This window comes from Pinus tabuliformis, chromosome 8 (genome assembly GCF_031772625.1).
Source record: "Pinus tabuliformis cultivar Carrire ecotype Pingquan chromosome 8, CPIR1, whole genome shotgun sequence".
Classification (NCBI taxonomy): domain Eukaryota; kingdom Viridiplantae; phylum Streptophyta; class Pinopsida; order Pinales; family Pinaceae; genus Pinus; species Pinus tabuliformis.
In genome coordinates, this window is record NC_142294.1 from 1,568,829,970 (window position 1) to 1,568,851,269 (window position 21,300).

At 35.2% G+C, this 21,300-nt stretch overlaps 1 protein-coding gene across 1 annotated transcript; it reads right to left on the bottom strand.

Moving 5' to 3' along the window:
- Window positions 1-13,451: 13,451 nt before the first annotated feature.
- On the bottom strand, window positions 13,452-15,868 carry LOC149242009 (polyadenylate-binding protein RBP45A-like). Its single transcript, XM_089367616.1, has 4 exons — window positions 15,211-15,868; window positions 15,021-15,107; window positions 14,070-14,940; window positions 13,452-13,832 (listed from the first exon to the last, which is right to left on the bottom strand). The coding sequence occupies exons 3-4, from the start codon at window positions 14,204-14,206 to the stop codon at window positions 13,760-13,762; spliced, it is 210 nt and encodes a 69-aa protein (XP_089223742.1). The 5' UTR covers window positions 14,207-14,940; window positions 15,021-15,107; window positions 15,211-15,868; the 3' UTR covers window positions 13,452-13,759.
- Window positions 15,869-21,300: the final 5,432 nt, after the last annotated feature.

A 21,300-nucleotide genomic window follows, 5' to 3' on the forward strand; every position in this document is an offset into this window, starting at 1 on the left:
TAATTTCTCCTAAGAATATTTGATCGTTTTTCTCCGAATGTTGGGTTTCCCAGGATAAAAATATTGTCTCTATTGTTCATGGTTGTCTTTTTGTGATGTCACTACTTCCAGTACATTTAATGTTAAGATGTTTTTAAGTGTAATTATTCAATGATAGTAGTGGCATAAATATGGGTTGAAAATTATTAAAGAAATAATTACCTAGCAGTAAATTGGATTTGTTGAAATAGCAGCTATTGAAGTAAGCCTAAGAGACAATAATCAATAGCTTGATTGGTTTATTATATCTCTATTTAAAATGGTGCCAAGTCTCAGAGTAGAAGACAAGTTAGACAACACTACTAATTTCAAATATTGAAACACCAAGATACTTCTTATCTTGGAAGAAAATGACCTTCAGGATGATGTGAAGAAAGTCATTTCAGAACCAGAGGGAGCTCAGGAGAAATCAAATCATAAGAAGGATGAAGCCAATGATAAGAGGATCTTGATAGATTCTATAAAAAAACCACTTGATTCAAACATGTTGCTAAGCCGAAGGCTACCAAAGAAGTGTATGATGCCTTGGTGGGATTGTTCCAGAGTGACAACATTAGCACAAAGCTAACCTTGAGGCATCAACTCCGTAGTGTCTTGACGTCTAGATCAATTTTTTTTTATCTCTGATCTTATGAGAGTCTCTTAGTTAAGAGATGAACTTGAAGCCATTCGAGAAATCATTAATGATGCAAATCCTATTACAGTGAATCTCAATGGATTTCCTTCCTCATGGGATCCATTTATTCAAGGAATTTTCACACGAGAAAATCGACCCATGTTTGATAAGATATGGACTTATTGTTTCCGAAAGGAGGCCATATTTTTGTCCAAAGACAACTTGCAAGGACCTCAGGATGACGAAATTCAAGCCCCTACAGTTTGCATGGGACCTTAGGATGACGAAACTCAAGCCCTTGCAGCTCATGCAAGGAAAGGAAAAGGAAGAAGAAATTTTTGAACGTTTGATAAGAAGGATATAAGTAGAAGACCAACTCTTGTTCATGATCATAAGAAGAAGGATATGCCAAATATCAAGTGCTTCAATTTTCATGATTTTGGACAATATGCCTCGGAGTTTCCTCAATAATAGAAAGGAAAAGCAACATGCATCAATAGTCGATGTTGATGATGATTATTAACATCAAACTCAAAAGAAAATTGCATACGGACTTTAGAAAGAATATTTATTTTGACATTCATTAATGAATTTTTTTTATGAACGTCGAGGATGAGGTCATTAGTAGGTTCTAGGAGTTTAGGGTTCAAAAGGAGAAATTGACAGGGAAGAAGATCAAGGTTTTAAGGTCATATAATGGAGGAGAGTATGCTTCCAAGGACTTCAATGATTTTATACTAGGAGGAAAGGATCAATAGGGGTTGACAATCCCCTACAACCCTTAGCAATTTCTTCCTTGATCAAAAAATAAGTAATTAAAATCATATTTTCTCTCCTTTTTTTATTTTTTGGTCAACCTCTTCTCCTTTTATTTTGTATTCTTTGGATATGATAAAATTATTGCTTGGTTATGATTTTTTTCTTTTTCCATGGCCTCCTGAATGGGGTTTGCAGAAAGGAAGAACAGGTCCACTGCAAAGGTTGCCAAGGCGACAGTGTCATCGAGAAGTATAAAGCAAGGTTTGTGGCAATAGGGTTCTCCCAGAAAGAGGGAGTGGACTACGAGGAGACTTTTTGCTCCAATTTCCAAATGGTTATATTCATGTATGACCTAAGGGTTCAAGCATATAGTGATTGGTGTTCAAGAGGGAGGATTGTACAAATTATTAAGACGTCTAGTACCGTGCCAAATGACCAGAAGAGCTTCCATTTTAGAGGGAGAAGACAATCAAGCAGAGTGGAAGGAGCAACCTTCCAAGAGGATGTCATGGATTGAGATTGTCAAACTATATGCTTAGAGATGGGAGGTCTCTAGGATATTTTTTCCTTCTATGAGGGGACCATGCTATACAACTGAGTATGCTTCAATAATAGAGGGAGTAGCTATGACAGGGGCATTTTCTTCTATGGCAAAGGGAGCAACTATGATTGCCATAAGAGGATTTGCTTTAGTGTTAAAGGGATCACCCAATTAGGGTGACAAAAAATTAGTGGTGGTGATGGATCTAGTGAAGAAAGCTAGATAGTCTATGGTCAAGTCGAGGCATGCAACAAACCATGTGTTGAGGTACCCGTGTGGTACAATTGGATATGGTCTGAGAAATGGTGTAGAAGGGAGTAGTGATGTTACAATACATATCCTCAAATAAACAGATTGTGGACATTCTCACTAGGCCTCTGTCTAGACTGAAGTTTGTATACTTCATAGAAAAGCTTGGCATGATGCAGAATGTCTCCCTCATTGAGTGGGAGTGTTTATGTTTCTACAGCTTGCAGAATAGGGCAAACATTCTCCCATAATGTCATGTTTATTTGAGTAGGGGAGAATGATGCATTCACTTATTAGGTCATGTTGATTTGGATAAGGGTGAATGGACCAAAGTATTGATGCTTCCAAGATTAAGGCAAACTTTCTCCCATATATCCATGCTAATTTGGCTAAGGTCATGCTAATTTGACTAGGAGAGTTTGATACATTTACCTATGAAACCATGTTGAATTGGCCAGGGGTGAATGGCCTAGGGAAACTGTAGCATAGTGAAAACATTCTTCCATTAGAGTAACTCTAATTTGGCATCCATATGTTCATGTTGATTTGACCAAGGAAGAATGATATATTCAACTAAGAATCCATGTTGATTTGGTTGGGCCATGTTGATCTCGCTAAGGGATGAATGGCCCATGGGCAAACTTTCTGTTGGGAAACCATGTTGATTTGACCAAGGGATATTGATACATTTACCTGAGAAGCCTTGTTGATTTGTCTAGGGGTAAATTTCACACGATACTCACATTTCTTGCTCTGAGATGGAGTGATATATATTTACAAACGTGCATGTGGGGAGACATTGCATCAATGTAGAAAGTTGATGAACTTTTCTTGTGGAGGATAAATTTCAGCTAAGGGGGAATATTTTTGCAACCAAGGAGCCTATACCTCCCTCGCTAAGAGGGAGTGTTGTTTTTCATGTAGCACCAGGAGGTATTCCCGTATGGCTAAATGGTTTTCAAGTTGACCTAGAAGAATTATGAAAAAAAAATATTTGAAGTGACAAGTCGGCCCAACCTATGAAGGGGTGTGTCCCTTGGGTTATTTCACCTCATTCGACAAGTATAAATAGAGGGTGTGATGTCTCATTTTATCTACCAAGTGAGAGCAAGTTTCTTCTCTCTCTTCATCATTTCTCTTATCCCTCTTGGACAACCACATGTGGAGTAGGAAGGCTACGTAAGCATCAGAAAGGTTTCAAGAGTTGTAGGACGATCGCAAGAGTAGCAGGGAGGTTGTGGGAGGAGTAAGAAGGTGGCAAGAGTCGCAAGAAGGCTAAAGGAGCAGCAAGAAGGTCATAGGAGCCATAAGAAGGATGTTAGGGGAAGTTGCAACCCAAATCACGTTGGAGGAGTAAGAAAAGGAGTAAGAAAAGGAAAAGTGTCTGTTGTAGCTAAAATAAGGCTAAAGAAGGGATAAAGACACTGAACTCAAAGTACAATAGGTTGACCAAGTTTGACTAGTATTAGGACTTGTATGGTGGCATGTATTTCTAGACAAATTATTAATTTGTAAACCTTGAAAAATAATTTCTCCTAGGAAATGTAGTTGGTTTTTCTCTTAAGGTTGGGTATACTAGAGTAAAAATATTGTCTCTATTGCGCACGGTTGTATTTTTGTGATCTTTATTATTTCCATTGCATTTACTATTGATATTTTTTGAAGTGTACTTATTCAATGGCAGCAGTGGCATAAATATTGGTTAAAAATCATTAAGAAGTAATTACCTAGTAGAAAATTGTATTCTATTGTACTAGCCTTATAATTTCAAAAAGAAGATGATTGTAAGGAGCCCTTGGCACAACATGGTAGCCCCATTAAAGTTATCACATGCAAAAAAATCCATATCAATATCCTTTCACAAGTTGAGGAGTACAGGAAGGTCAGCCTTTATATGAAAACAAGTACAAAGTTCTTCAATTTCCACTTATGGATAATAATGGTGAATGACTTGTTAGTGAGTGTGTTACTTTTGTGAAGAGATGGATCGGGTCAATTCCGCTACCACCCATCTTTGTGCATGATTGAGTAAATCATAATGGAAGTGGGGAGAAGGAGAAGTGAAGGATTCAAGAATTGGTAAGTTTTCTATGTAAGCAATGATTTTTGGAGGGATGGGTTGCATTTTCCTTTTAACCTGGGAAAGGATTTAGTGGCGGGAAATGGGAGGCATGCAATACTCCTATGTGTCAAATCCTAGTTCCACTGAAGCATGGAGATTGCTCATTCTAGGTTGGTGATCGCTTCTTAATCGAGTTTGCATACTTGAAAGTTTAGTGTGAAAAAATGGTGAATTTTATTCAAATAACATATAGAGGACCTTCATGTAGCGACTCGTGTTCTTTGTTTAGTGATTAGCATGTGCTACAGTATATATATATGGGATGTCCAATCTATCATTGTGGCAAATTTTGGTTGGAAGTGGGACAATAAAATTAGATTTTGGGTGATAGGAGTTCTAAACAATTTGAAAATTGGTCAATTTTGTTAGTTTTTGCGGAGAATAATAGTTGGAATTTACACTTTGTGGACGCCATTTTGTATGTGTTCTTGTCTTTAGTCTACTCTAGTGTTCTGTGACGAAAAGGGGACCCTGTGACCAGTTCAAAATCACAAAGGGATTTTAAATGAAAATTTTGGATATTTATGTGATTCAATTGCCTTTCATTAGTTTGTTAAACACAATAGAGGGCCTAGGTTATAGTACAAACCCCCTTTACACTCACAGAGATTTTGGTTTCAATAGTGACACATCTACGAGTTGTAATCATGAGGCAATTATTGCGCAAGTTGCAAAGACACTTGACTCATTGCAATAAGATGGCATTAGGATAAAATTGAAGCACAATGAGCATATAGCATCTACTTCTTGAATTATCGATAATCTTCAAGAGGATAAAGCCAAATAATAGAAAAATGAAGACAAAGTGAATGCAATTTCATAGTGGATAGAACAACTCAATGCTCTTGTAAACAACCTACCCTCGACATGAATGATATAGCCAGTTCAAGCAATATACCTATAGTCAATTTCATGATTTAAATGAACATGCCCAAGACCTAAGCAAATTCATTGTTATGAGAGAGAATAATATAAATCAATAATTGAATGTTATGTAAATTTCGCTTTTTGGTGGGGCAATTCTGTAAGGTATTCACCTACAAAACCCCTCTTTTTTTATTCTCAAAATCATGTCCTTTAGGAAAAAATAGTAATATTCTCAAAAGGAGAGAACAAACTGAAATTTTGTTAATATTAATATGTAAGACCTAAACCATTTATTGTGACCCAAACACAGACTTAAATATAAATATAAAAATTCTCATTCTAATTTAAAATAATTAAATAAATATATCAAATATTTTTTTAAAAGCCGTGACATTATTTTTTTTAATATTAAATACAATATAAATTATCATTAAATCATAATACTAAACAAATATAATTAAAATATTTTAAGTACCATTATTGAGAATATATATAAACATCAACCTGGATTAAACCATACTTTTTGCAGCACATGAACCCATTGTAGTTGTGTTCAAGTGTCAATCTTTAAATATGGAATTGAACATGTCTTAGAATGCTTCAATTACAAAGATTTGTGAAATCCTTAAGAAAATATACATTTATGTTTATAATGGTTAACTACAATAATAAAATTTAATTATAAAATCTCTCATGTATTAGTATGTAAGGATTTTCAAATTATAAAAAAATACATCACCAAAACACATTAATATAATAAATCTCTTCTTAATATATATTTATGCATTTTAATAAATTTTCCAACCAATTTTAAATTAAAATTTTAGTAGTTTAGTAAATTTCAACCATAATTGTACGATATTGTAATAAATATATTCCATATATCTTCAAATTAAAAATGGATTTTTTTACAATCTAGTGAAGACTATATATTATAAAATAAAATTTGCACTTATGATTGGAGATGAAATAATTTGTCTTTTCATCCACTTTAACAAAGTATTAATAGTATATGTTTCAATATACGTCAATGGATCTATTTTTATTTTGGCAGGCCTGTAGCATCTCACCTCAACCTGAAGCCTATAAGCAAGAGTAACATAGTTAGTACCTTGCAAAGAACACTAATCAACAATTGGCTCATGAAGAGTGAACATGTGATGAGTAGGATTTGAACCCAAGTGGGGAGGGTATTAACAATTTCTTCTTTCAACTACCCAAGCTAGACCTAACTAACAATACATTGTTTTAGCTTTATACATATACATTTGAAAATATATAAATTGAAACACATATGACTGCCACCCAACACTTGTTACTTGGTGTTTCACACTTTTAAAAAAAAATTGTGTAGTCCCATTCAACACATCAAGTGATAAGGAGTAACCAACTGAAACATCACAAAGTTAGTAGAATCTTCTATTAGTACCACCCCACAAGGGAGGAGGAGATCATTAAGTAAGAAAGCATACTTTGCCTAAAACCAATCAAGACTAGCCCTCACAATCAATGTGGGATAACACAAGGACAAGAGGAAATTTTAGTCATAGAAGCAAGAAATCATAATCACCTTATAACCAATCAACCATTATGTTAGTAAGGGACACCACACCCTTATAGCTACCACCATTGGCATAAGGATCATGGTAATTTGGAACTTATACCTTATTATCAACCATCACTCATAATTAACATGGGATAATATGCAAGGAGGAGAAGATATTTTATAGTTGTAAAAACAATTCTAAAATGAAACAAGTTATGTGTATCTAACTATTGTTTCACACATAACGCCATGCACATAACTAGAGGAGAAGTCCAAGCAAGAAAGCATACTCATACTACAACTAGTCAATCATTATTTTAATAAGAGACATTGCTCCCTAATCATTGTACTAATTAACACAAAGATCATCATATTTTGAAGCTTATATATTATTGTAAATTGAGCTCACAATGTAAGATAACATTTGAAGAGATAAATCTTTTTAATTATAAAAAAATTCCAAAATACAGCAAAATAGATATATCCATCAAACACTCTAATCAAAGCCAAATGCCAACATCAATTAAAAAAATCATATTATTTCATACAAATAATATCAATATTAATATTAACTACCAAAAAAAATTCCTGACTTACATATTAGTTAAAAAAACAAACAAACCTTATAAACATACATTACCAAAAATATCATTTTATTTCAATAAATTTTCAAACATTCTAAAGAAAAAAAACAAACAACAACATATTATTTCATATACCTATCCAATATAATATAAATAAATAAATAAAATAAAATAAAATTCCTAACAAATAAAATAAAATTCCTAACATAGATACTGGTTAAATTAAAAAAAAACTTATAAACACACATTACCAAAAAAATTATTACATTATATTACCCCAAAAAAATATTATTACATTGTAATAAAATAACATCATGTTCACCATTTTTACCACTATCCATATAGATATATATCACATGACAAGAGAGTGTAAATAGTATTGGAAAAACATTAACAAAAAGAATCACCAATAAGTATAATTTCACGTAGCAACAAGTACTAAACAACACAATATTAAAAGTAATAGTATAAAAGGAAATCAATGTTCCCATTTACATTATTAAATCTCTAATAATTTAGATAAAATACCCATCTTTGATATAGGGTAGTATTAAGGGGAGTAGATGTTTCTATATATATTATTAAATCATTATATTGAATTGGTTGGGTTTAGTTTCACTAAAACAACTAAAATTAGTAATGGAAATACTCATTAATTTTGACCTGCAATTAAATGAAAAAAGAAAGATTTGATGGCATACTTATTACAACTTTTAATACAAGGGTGTTAGTTTATTTGAATTTGAATTTAAATAATTATATAAATTTTAAAAACTATACCCAAAACTAAGTCCATCTCATAATACACATTACCAATTCTTACTTGTAATATTCTTTCTAATCTGATTTCAAAAAATCAATTCTTACTTGTAATATTCTTTCTAATCTGATTTCAAAAAATCAAGGCTATTCTTTCTAATCTGATTTCAAAAAATCAAGGCTCAAACATCGAAGCATTCAATTTTGATCTATAGAAATCAAGCCCTCCTACACACAACACACTGTGTATGGGAATTGAAGAGGAAAGAGACAATTTAGCGCAATAAAGAAATCGACTATTTGGCTCTTGAAATTTCTCAAAATCGGTTAAACTAGCAATTATATTAGATGTTGAAAAGGAAAAGTCATAAGTTGGTAACATATGGAAGAAGAGTGTAAATGAAAGGTGTGATATGTGATCTAAATGTAACCTAGTTTGAATGAGAGAGAAATCTTGATATTGTTGCTACCAAGTAACCTTTTATAATTGGGACCTCTATCATTCCTTTATCATGCAAAAATTCAAATGAAAAGCTTAAAAAATTAGATATCTAAATGATAGAAAATTGGAAATGTGAATGTAAACTTTTGTTATTCTTAAATTAATCTGTAGACTTAAATTTATTATATTATTCTACAGACACAACTCTAATCTCAAAAGTAGTAGGGTAAATCATCAAGGGTTTTTTCCTGTGGATCAACAAAACTAATGCCAAGAAAAAATCGAACTTCTCGTTTGTATTATTGTTGAATTAAGGAGGAATGGAACATGTGATATAGTCGAATCAAACAAATATATAAATATGGAGTAAAAAGTAAATAAAAATTAATGTTATTAATCATAAGCACAAGGAAAATTGTGACAAATACAACAACATTGAAGATTTATATGTTGGAAAGACGTGTGTGTGTGGATCAAGCAAACATAATGTTATTAGTCATACATACAAGACAAACCACAACATATACAACACCATTGAATATTTATACGTTGGGGAAGGTGCACAAAGTTTGCTCCAAAAGAACTTATCAACAATATGCCTAGTTGTGGACATCTTCACTCAAAAAGTATATATATAGTGTATGTGTGTGTGAAATAAGAACTTAGTTTGCAAGATATGTTCAAAGTTTGTTTTAGGGTTTAGAAATTAATAATACTTTTTTGTACATTTCAATCTAGATGGTTTTCAAATCCATGTACCTCCTTTTTAAGTTCATAGAAAATTACCATAACTTTTATAGCATATTTTTGCAAATAAAAAAAGGTTTTCAACACATGTGATAATCAACTATTTAACTAATAATCTCCTACTTGTTGATTGGTGAATCATTTTGAGGTTAAGAGGAGATTGCATTTTGTGAAGATAAAGCAATCTCTTTCATTCCTACAAACATCATAAGAGCAATGTGATTACAACCTGATAGCATGTGATAAAATCTTACTCATGCAACAAGGACCTTTCAATTCAGGGGCTCTAACTACAAAAAAATTGAAGGAAAATGTTCAATCAGATGTTGTGTCCATAAATCAGTAGGGGTTAGCCTTAAGCATATAACATCATTGGTTGGTTCTGAGGTCAGTTATAGATACAATGCACAACCCCAACAAATTATGCTTCCCCTAGTAAACAATAAACCTTGACGTGCTAAAGAAAGACAATATTCATAGGCCTAATGTGATTCACAAGTGATGTCTCCCAACTATTTTCCTTGGTCACTTTTATATTGTAGTTTATGCAACAATGATATAATCTTTGCAATTGTTTTTTTTAATAAACCACTCCATGTAGTGTGTAACCCTAGTATCACCTTCAAACTCAAAGCTTTTAAACTTTTCCCAATATATCGATAATGGCTTGTGCATTGCTCCAAGGCAAATTGTTACAAGCCCAACTTCTTATGGGATACTTTCATAGTTCAAATATATTCATACAAAATACTATTGAATGTAAGAGTGTTAGAGAATGGAATAAGATATTTGAAAAAGGAAGAAACCCAATAAAGAAATCTTGATGCAACTGAAATAAATGCAATTATTATCATATATAAGCTTAGAAATTCTCATGCAACTAAAATAAATGCAATTATTATCATATATAAGCTTAGAAATTCTCAAATTATTGGATACATTCTTGTGCCAAACCTTTTATAAAAAAATAATAATACAATGAATGAATGTCAATGAATTTTGGTAGGATGTCACTAAGTTATGAAAATTGGTAAAAAAAATAATAGGGACTATAGAAATAGATGCCATGCCTTCCAGTGTGGCAAGTAGATTGACATTAATGAAAATCACAACACAAGAAAAAGCACACAATGCCATACTAGGACTACTACCGATAAGAGTGGTTCATAATCAACTAAACAATGTAGAAATAGATGCCATGTCTTCCAATGTGGCACACATATTGCCATTAATGAAAATCACAACCCAAGAAAAAGTGCACAATGTTGGTTCACAATCAGCTCAACACCTAGGCTAGCTAGCAATGCATCTTGTTGAATTCCTTTTGCAAAAAGACAAGATATGTAAGCCCTGTTCAAGAGATTAAAACAACATTCAAGCCTTTCACTGCCTATTTGTTTGAACCCATAGATTTCATTGTACTAGAGGATGCATAGATGCCATCTTAGGCTTTAGCCCTACATCGAAAAGTTGATATAAATCAATGACAACACAGTATAGAAACTATTTCTAAAGGGCTCCAATAAGTGTCTACCATAATAATATTTGATCCAACATTCAAATCAAAGAGCCAACAAAAAGATGGTGAATCAACAAATTTTACAAATAAATGTCAACATGTTTTCCCCTACCAACTGAAGTTGCCTACAATGCCTCTCTTTGATCAGCTTGGTGGTCCAATCTAGTAATCTTTGTGGTTTGTCTATACTTGACCATTCTAAATCCCCACAACACAAGTGAAGCTATAAGCGCTACAAATTCTAGAGCAATGCCAAGAACAATCTTCCAAGAATTCATATTATTCTTTCTTTGCAAGCACTAGTACTAAAGCAAGCAATGTCATAGGTAGAGACATGTTTTCTAGAATAGCTGCAAGTGTTGAGCTCAGAGAAGGTGCAACATATTCAACAATAAGAGAAAAATGGCCTTTGATAGTTTGTGGAGTAGAAATTACTTGAGCTAGGTGCGACATATTTGTGGAGTAGAAATTACTTGAGCTAGGTGCGACATATCCAACAATAAGAGAAAAATGCCCTTGATAGTTTGTGGAGTAGAAATTACTTGAGCTCGAAATACTAAGGCTCACTAATGGATTTGACTAGAAGAAAATACAAATGGTTGTCAATCCCTCTCAAACCTCTAGAAATCGAATCGATATTGGTTGTTTGGTTGCCACAAACTGAAGTTCATGCTAATGAATGGCACTCAAATTTAAGGCATCATAAACCAAGATACCCAACATCAGTGCTACAAGTTCAAATCGAGGCTACTTGTAATGTAGAGAAAACCAAATGCCCATATTTCGATAAACCAACATTGATCTCTACACATAGGGCTACTCTAAGACTCTAGGGGGATACAAAACTCATTATGCAAAATCCTTAAAAACCATGCACATATTTGCAACTTAATATAGGCATTTTCCTTGTTTGAAGTATCATCATCAAACAAGGAAAATGCCTATATTAACCCAAAAAAAACTAAAAAAACCTTGAGATAAATATTTCTAAAGAAATAAAAATGCCATTTACAATGTCCCGTCACTTTAGAATGGAAACAAAAGCGTTTGGGACAATAATCAGAAAAGGCCATCATTATCCCCTTTTAACCTATCATAAGATACAGTTGGAACTTGCTAAGTCATATGGCACATCACTTAAACTTAAATTTAAGTGGACAGAAGAGTTTATTCCAAAAATCCCATAGGGTGTAGATCAGTACAAGTATATTATTGTTTTCCAAATCAAACATCAATAACATGGAACCTAGATATGTATACATCTCTTCCGACTAATTTGATAACTAGTAAAATAAACCAATAACTTCATAAATATAGATCAATAAGTATATTATTGTTAGCCTAATCAACCACCAATAACATGACCCCATGATATGTATCAATTCTCTTAAGACTAATTTGACAACTAATCAATAAACCAATAACCTCATTTGTATTTACCTTGCCTTGAACAATTTTGCTAGATAACCAAATTAAGTGATCCAAGTGACAAACCACAATATGCTCCTTAAAAACAAACTATTTTAAAACAGTAATGAGATTCCATAGCTCACATAAAACTATCTTAAAACAATAATGAGATTCCATAGCTCACATAAGCAAACTATTTTAAAACAATAATGAGCTTCCCTAGCTCTCGATGTGGTGAGGAGTTCGATCATCACAGGAGACCACCGTGAATAAATTGAATGGGTATTTGGATTCTTATTACCCTTGTTTATTTATCCCATTGGATTCAAGGCCATAGAGTCAGTTCCATGGCAAATTAGCCTTCTTCTCACAGACCAAAAGCTTAGTCCCATGCACTATGTATGGTTAAAAACAACAGTTTACAGAGGCACTTCTAAGAATGACCAATATTTCCACGTTTACAAAACGCATGCACTATGTATGGTTAAAAACAACGGTTTTTCCACTTTTACAAAACAAATGAACATATCATCATGACCAATATTTCCACGTTTACAAAACAAATGAACATATCATCATGAAAAGATATAAATTCTTTATCATTCACCATACAAAACAAATTAACATATACATATTAGCGCATACCAGACTTTGGAGATTCAAATCCCCATAAATACTTACCTACCAAAAAAACAAATTAACGTAAATACTTACCCACCAAAAAAAATTACATATTAGCATCCAAACATATAAATTCCCCATGATGGGGAACGAAAGCAGAATGAATTCTTACCAAAAAGATATACTATAGAAGAAGATGGGCGAAAAGCCGACTTTGTATTTAATAGCGGACTTTTGGGAGGGTTAATGACAAATGTAAGCCAGCAAAGAGCAGTGTTTTGTATCCAACTTAAAAAGGGGAAAACGATCCGTCAAAAAAACCAACGGAAATGGATTGTGTGAGAACACCCTCCTCAATTGTAACCGTCCAATTAAAAAGAAGGCAGTTCTCTAATTTACGAGTAAATTTACACAAATTTATCTAATGTCAACATTTAAGCAAAAAAACCATTAATGGAACCCCGCGTATTGTTGCCATGTGATTTGGTGACAGATACGTAAAATAAAATATTGAACAGCTACTATAATACTATTGTGGCTGATACTAATCCTAGTCACTATTAGTAGTAGATATGGTAAGAGTTTTGACCTACCAAAACAAAAACACACTAAATTAGAAAGATAGACTCCGCTGTAATTTGCACAGTGAAGAGGACACCTATCATAATTGTACATATTTGGATACTGGGGTTGTTTTCTTAACATCAATCCTTGTCTATAGGGATAATAAGGCCCATTCAATTGAATTGGATTTGGTTGCAGGGTTGAACCCACCCAGCGGCTACACAACCATATAGATCCATTGTCTGAATTCACATCAAGAATAATCACCCATCATATGAACTGACATCAACATATAAACTGAAATCAAGAATAATCACTTAATCAAAAATTGTACCATTAAAAACATGCACTTGTTTGTTTGCAGGACTTTGTCGTCAAGAAAGACGAATTACTTGCTGACCACGAACTGTACCTTGTAGCATTTGCAATGCTTCCTCTGTAGAAGCCCTGTAGGTGGAATGATTTTGTCAAAAACAGTACAGAAGTTATACTATTAAGATTTGAACCAGCACTGATTTCCAAAATTTCAGATTCCAGGAGAAGGTTATTGTGGCAAGCTTAGCCATGTTGAGAAAATGAAGAACAAAAAGCTACAGTATAAAGCTTTGCATTGCAGCCCAAGACGCTGAAACATACTATACAAGTAAGAGTGCAATAGGCATCAAAATTCTTCGTAAGCTATACCTGTGGCTGTTACTAAACTTGACAAGTCCCCAGTGTTTGCCCCTGGGTATTTTGACATGCACAAGTTCTCCAAACTGGCCAAATAATGATCTCAGCATTTCATCTGTCACAGTGGGTTTAAGACGTCCAAAAGACATATAGAATAAGAATATCAAGTGATAAATTCCTTTAAAAAAATGAAAGCATATAAAGAGAAACAAAAACAGAGGCACACAGTTGTATTATTTGGATCATTATATGATGCAACTACTTGAGGACGAACTGCCGCTGCCGCAAACAAATCACTTGTGAGGGGGTATAGGACATATATACAAGAAATAAAGAACGCAACGAATACTAAATAGACGATATATCTCAATAAATTATCGCACAGTGAACCTTCATTAATAAATAAATAATCACATCGAACACAACCAGAATTTATAGCTAAAGGAACTATGCTTAAAGGAGCAGTCACACCTGATTTGACGAACTAGTAACCAGAGTGTAATCAGTTGCCACCAATGACAAGCGGCTTGCTAAAATCCTTTACAAAACAATAAATAAAATATGCATGACAGGAATATGGGTGAACATAGCATAAAATAGACCAAACAGTACCGACATATGGACAACTATATCTAGTTTCACAAAAAGAAGCGCAACGTAGGACAAAACGATGCAAAATTTTCTTTCCAACTATGGAGGAAAATAGCGCAGAATGACCGTCCGTAAGGGTAGTCCACAAGGAAGAATAGCAAACACCGGTGCTAGACCACATGATAGAGCCGAACAGCCCTCTTTGGAGAAGGACCGAGGGATTGAAAATATCTTGCAAGGCACTTCAGTCAAATCGTTCAGAAACCCAAGAACCCTGAGCTAAGTTGGAGCCCTGCAACAAATCCCACTAGGTGAGCAGGAGTATTACAGAGACAATTAGATGGAAGTATGAAATGAAACCGGTGAAATTACCTATAGTGAAATCTGAGCAGCCGTCAGCTTGGCCCGACGAACTTTGCAAAAAGAAGGCACCATTTCAATCTGTCCAACGAAAAACCTCTGCCAAAGACGAAGTTTGCAAAAAGAAGGTACCATTTCAATCTGTCCAACGAGAAAACTCTTCCACAGAGAACAAAGAAGAAAAAAATGCTGAAACAAGAACCTGACAGTACGCCTCTTTTGTCAAAGATATCTTCCAAAAAGGTGGCTCGACCATAAACCCTCGGACAGTTTTAACTGGTCCCTTCTAGCGGACGGCTTGAGATTCCATCACTCTCTTTTTCTTTTTTTGCTCCTCTCTTCTGCCTCTTGCAGTCTCTCAGACTTAATTTTTGGATCGTCTCTTTTTCCTCTTGTTCTTCTTGTTGTCTCTCTGAGACCGGTCTCGGTCGCTCAGGCGTAGACCAGAGAGAGGAAGAAGAGACTAACAAGATCAACAGAGGAAAAAGAGACTAACAAGATGAATAATGGCGGCTGCTCTTCTTGCTGCTGATATTTTGGATGTTAAAATAACTATTGCATTATTAAATTTTAATTTGGAAAAAGATGGGAGAGGAATGGCCGGGCTGTGTGAATAGGCTATGCAATGTTTCCTCCCATTCTACAACAGAGGATTCTCTCTTCTGAGAGTAAAAGCTTCTCCTCTCTCGTCAGAAAATCTTCTGAGAGTAAAACCTTCTCTTCTCTCGTCAGAAAATCTTCTGAGAGTAAAACCTTCTTTTCTCTCATCAGAAGATAAGTCGAGAGAATAGAAGCTTCGATTCTCTCTGTTTGAGATCAGATGGTAACATGTATACTGTAATGAAATCCAAGTTGCTAGGGTTTTGAAGGGCCAAGGCGCCGGAGTCCTTTGATGCGTAGGGACTTAAATAAATGTGACAGATGAATTTGGGGCGGCAGCCACTTCGAACTTCGTGCAAGCGTTTGTAAACGTGGCGATGGATGGCGCGCACCGTTAACTGGCGTTAAAAGGTAAACTTTGCGAGGTCAATCCATTCTTGCCATTTCTCCTTTGCTTTTTCCCAGCGCAATTCATACTTGCCATTTTCCGTTGGTTTTTTTCCATTTCTCCTTTGCTTTTTCCCAGCGCAATTCATACCTGCCATTTTCCGTTGGTTTTTTCCCAAGTTCGATTAAGGATGGTATCAGTGCCTGCGCCATGTGTGATCGAGTTCCAGGTTCCTAGGATCCATGGATCCCGCCAACCAGGAAATAACTAATTTTGATGGGTAACAATTTCATTTCGAGGTGTTCAATCTATATATATTCAAAAATTAGGGATGTTGAATTTTTATATATATATATTCAAAAAACTTTTTTAAATAGAACAAATTAAGATTTCATCTTAAATTTTGCACCAAATACCTAAAAATCCAAAAACAAATGTATATATTTATACATAACTTTGAATTTTGTTATAAAGCCAAATAAATCATCATAAAACCACTGTGTGTGTTTATTCATATAGAACTAAGATTTTCATTTAGGTACTAGAAAAGCTCACATGATAATTGAGTGTGTGTTTTTTGATTTTTTGGTTAAAAAAAAAGTTAAATTAAATTTCTATTTTAGTCCTATTGTAATATTGTAGTATTTCATTGGTTAAGAAATTGTTTTAATCCAATGTAAGCAAGTTATTGGTTCATAGTGGGAATGAAAATTCTTAGCACAATGAATTATAATTAGTCATTTTAGGTGGTATGGTTTTTTTAAATGATGGTGAGATGTAAGCAAGCTATTGGCTCATCTAGTAGGATCATTGAGTAGGAGTGAAAAATTTTAGCACAACGAATCATTATTAGTCATTTTAGGTGGCATGGTTTTTTTTAAATGATAGTGACAAGTTAATGTGCATTCATAAAAGATGGTGAGTGATTAATATCTTGACCATCCGTACACTAATCATAATTAGTCATTTTAGGTGCATGGTTTTTTTTAAATGATGGTGACAAGTTAATGTGCATTCATAAAGGATGGTGAGTGATTAATATCTTCACCGTCCATACACTAGTTATGATGGATTTTGATGCCTTTGAAAAAAAAAAGACAAAAAGGTAAAATGAAGTTACTTTCTTCACTTGCATTTAAATGATCATTCCCCCTTATACATATGCTTACTCCTCTCTACTATGAAAAGTTGATGAAGAATATTTGTTTTTTAGCTACCATATTCTCAATCTAGCTATATAATTGTGCGTGAATTGTAATTTTTCATTGTTTCAATTGCATTTTTTTTCTTATTTGTGTAATTTTTAGTGCATAAATGTATTCACTGCCTTGAAAAACCCTTAATGCGCCTATATTATTTAATCTTAACAATTGATATTTGTGATTCTTGTATTTTTACTAAATTTTTAATTGAGTCAAATTGATTGGGAAATGTGTTTAGAAGAAGTTAAAAAAATAACATGTTTAGACTACTATAAATTTGATACCTAGTTCATTGTTTAAGAATGTATTTCATGTATTTTGATATGGAATTTAATTTTCTAGTGAAACGATATCAATGTGTTAAGAATTGTAGCATCACACAAGACTTGTGATTGGGGGGAATATAAAGTTCATGTATTAATGTGTTAAAAATTGTAGCATCAAGCGAGACTCTCAAGGGGAAGAAATATAGAGTTCATGTTAAAAGTTATAACTTGAAAAAAAATGGTTAGAAACTTATTTAGGGAAACACGAGACTTCATGTGATAAACTTGAGTTATTTCAAAATGTCACCCCATAGAAGACATAACCTAGAGAGGAACGTGTTCATTAGATTTGTTACATATGAATCTTTCAAGGAATCTACAAAAATGGAATGTACATGTATATATTGGGAAAGGTAACAACTTTCCTAATTACTATTCGAGCTACATTTGGAAATAGACACACATGCAAATAGATAAGGTAATGGTGGGGGTAACATTGCTTGGTGTTGTATTGCATGTAAGAAGCATTTTTTCACTTCTTCTAAAAGAAGGTAGTAAAGATCATTGCACATAGAATGGGGGTGAGTGGGTAGAAGGTTGTATTTGTAGTTTTCTAAAGTTTTTATGATGGATCGTTTGCTTAGGATAAGTGTGCGCACACACACATAGGTGATGGTGATGGTAACATTGCATGGGGATGAAATGTAGGGGAGGAGCATTTTTCTCCTCATTATGAGTGTAAGTTTTGTTCTCAAAGTTAAGCATGAGGCATAGATTAGTTGGTTTGCATGGGGTTTAGTTTCCATCAGGTCATTGGCTCAAAATTCATGAAGACGAATTAAATATGGGAGCTAACTATGAGGGCTAAAACTATCCTATGACGTGTCCTCAATCAAGCCTTACGTAATCATGGTGGCAACATCTCGTAGGTGGGTAGATCATTTTGCCATCCAATAGTAGAGTTTGCCTTGGCATAAGCTCAATACAAAGTTTTTTTCCCAAAATTAGCTAAAGATCGAATGGTGGACACTTTGCTCGAGATAGGTGGTTTAGCAAAGTTGTAGTTCATAGAGGATTTGGTTGAAAGTTAAGTGGTGGTGCGATGAGAAGGTGGTGTTGGAGATATTTAAGTAGTTTTCAGAGAGGAAGTGGATAAGGTAGCGGTTTCAAATGGTAGTGATGAGGGTTCTCAAGTGAGAAAAAGAAGAAATGTGTAAAACAAGAGAGTATGTTTGTGAAGTCAGTCTTGCTTGAGGATGTTAATATGAATGAAGTGTTAAAATGGCATTTTAAACATTGTTGGGTAAATTTCACAGGGGTGAAGAGTGTGAGATATCAATTTGAGCTTCCTTGAGTAGGTGATGGGGGCCTCATTTAGGGCATTTGCTGATGTTTTGTGTATTGGCTCGAGAATGGTTGGCATTGTAATAGCAAATGTCTGTCTATCTCTCAGTAGTTTAGGTTCAATGGCCTCCAAGAGAGCAAGGTCAAAGGACACCGATGAAAATGCAACTGGAGATGCAGTTGAGCAAGTGTCTATGAGTTTGTCGATTTACGAAGACACCAAGTTGATCGTAGACAAATACATCAAGTTGAAATGGCAAGGAAATCAATGATGCATTATCAGGCACATTTGAGGAAGATCTTGAAGACCACAGGGTCTATATGAACATTCACAAGTCCGGCTTGTACCGGATTGCACGCAGGTATCTCGTGTTTCCATGCGCGGACATGATACAATGGATCGTCTCGCACACTGATCCCAAGATGATGGTGTTAACCAGTGTCAGCGAGAAAGAGATTGCTACCTTCAGGGCACAATACTATCAGCAGATGTACCACTTGTCGAAGCCAATGATCATAATGGAGACACTCTTCAGTATACCCAACAACAGTGCAAACTCCAGGAATATCTTGAAGATTTGAGTGAAGGAGCCAGCCAAGTTCAGGATGACATCCAACCAGATTTACAAGACGAAGATATTGTGGAAGGCATATCAGTACTTGGTCATCTTTTCATGCTGCTTGTATGACCAAGAGAGCACGGAGACCTTCCCGTAGAGTTGGGTGATCACGTTGGACCCACTGGCAAGTGAAGGCAAACCATGCAACTAGTCCAACATGTTGGCTCACAAGCTGAAGGAACAGGTAACAAGAGGTCGACAACCACCCAAAGGTCAACAAGCAAAAATATACATGTTCGCATACCTCTTGGATGCAATCTGTGCCAGTCATAAGTTCCTAGGCTTGAAGTGGACATGGATATGAGCGGAAACCTTTGTACATACTTATTGCAAATTGTTTTCCAAATGCAGCTTCCATGGAGTCATCACACAGTTGTGAGACCATTTTGTCACCCCGGTGTACAAGATGATATTTGAGCAGGATCCACCTTGCATGTCGAAGGCAGCACTTGAGGCACTGATATACATAGCAGATTGGTATTCCTCACCTTTTGTCACCTTCATACAGAAATACAGCACGGAGAAGCCTCCGCATGTGTTTGCCAAAGTTTTCCATGGACAAGCTCGTCATGCAAGAAGTGTCGTACCGCATCTCAGCAGGGCTATCAGCTAGACTACATCGAAAGAAGAAAGCACCCTGACCCACTCTTTTGTTGCGGATTAGGTTGTACCATATACGGAATCTCAAGCATGCTAATGCCGAGACAGAAGAGTTCAAAAGATTTACTTTTGGCATAAAAAGCTTCAATCCGTACGACCTGCATTGCTTTGTAAAGGATCATTGTGCAAGAGTGAAATTTCCTTGGATTCACAGGGTGTGTCATTGGGCTAAGGAAGACCCATGGAGATATTGTCACAGGTTCTCCAGGCCCAATGAACTAGTCGACATTGCTATGGAATAGTTAGCAAAGCAGCGTGAAGCAACATCTAGGAGAGAACCATCATCAGCAGCAACAAAGGGTAACATACCTGTGCATGACAAAGGCAAGAGAAAGATTTTTGACAACAAAGAGGCAGAACAAAGCTGCAAGTTCAAAGCAGATCCACTGGTGGAGAAAGCAACTTTGGAGATAGAGGCGACAAGAGGAACGCACAAAGGCGGAGAGATAAACAGAGGATGGGGGAAACAATGAAGGAGTTGCAAGAGTTGAAGCAACAACTCCGGGAAGAACATGAGTTGCGTAGGCGAGAGAAGGAAGTGTAGCAGGGACAGACGCGACAGCATGCACAACATGCACAGATTGATGAAACTACACCCATACAGGTGGTAGACTCATCCGGGCAGCTAACACAAAGCAGACAGGGTGAGCAGTCACGGGAGCAAGACTTCACTCAAGAGATTGAACAGATACTTGAGCAGATGGATACGGAGATGGAGCAGCCAAATTTAGCACAAGACATCAACCTCATGCCTTACAACCAAGAGGTCAACCCACCGGCTTCACCAAATCCGGAAGTAGAGCAAGTCCTGAGCGACCAAGGAGATATTAAGATCCTTGGAGACAATCCGGAAGTAGAGATGCACAACATATCATTCGACGAGTCGTAACATAGAGTTATGCAATCGCATAGAGTGTTTACTCCAGATGTCCACACATCTCCTGTGCAGATTGAGGAACAAGTGATCGTATTTGATGTGCACAAACATCCAGCCATTGGTCGATGCTACCAGAGCATATGTCGAAGCCACCATCTCAAGTGTTCGCTTCTTAATAACAGAGAACGAGCGAATGGCTAAGGAGTTAAAGATGGCCAAGCAAGGAGGAGAACATGTTACAACATCCGCCAGAGCAGAGTTGATGAAGGCGATACTTGATGAAGTATCATCCCTTGAGACAGTCATGCGGATGTTGTATTCCATATTTGTTACCG

What these genes read in the sequence shown, in the direction of transcription:
- LOC149242009 (XM_089367616.1), bottom strand. Translation starts at nt 14,206, where the DNA reads ATGTCTTTTGGACGTCTTAAACCCACTGTGACAGATGAAATGCTGAGA. An exon ending in AAGTTTAGTAACAGCCACAG is followed by an intron (nt 13,833 to 14,069) that starts GTATAGCTTACG and finishes TTCCACCTACAG; the next exon opens with GGCTTCTACAGAGGAAGCAT.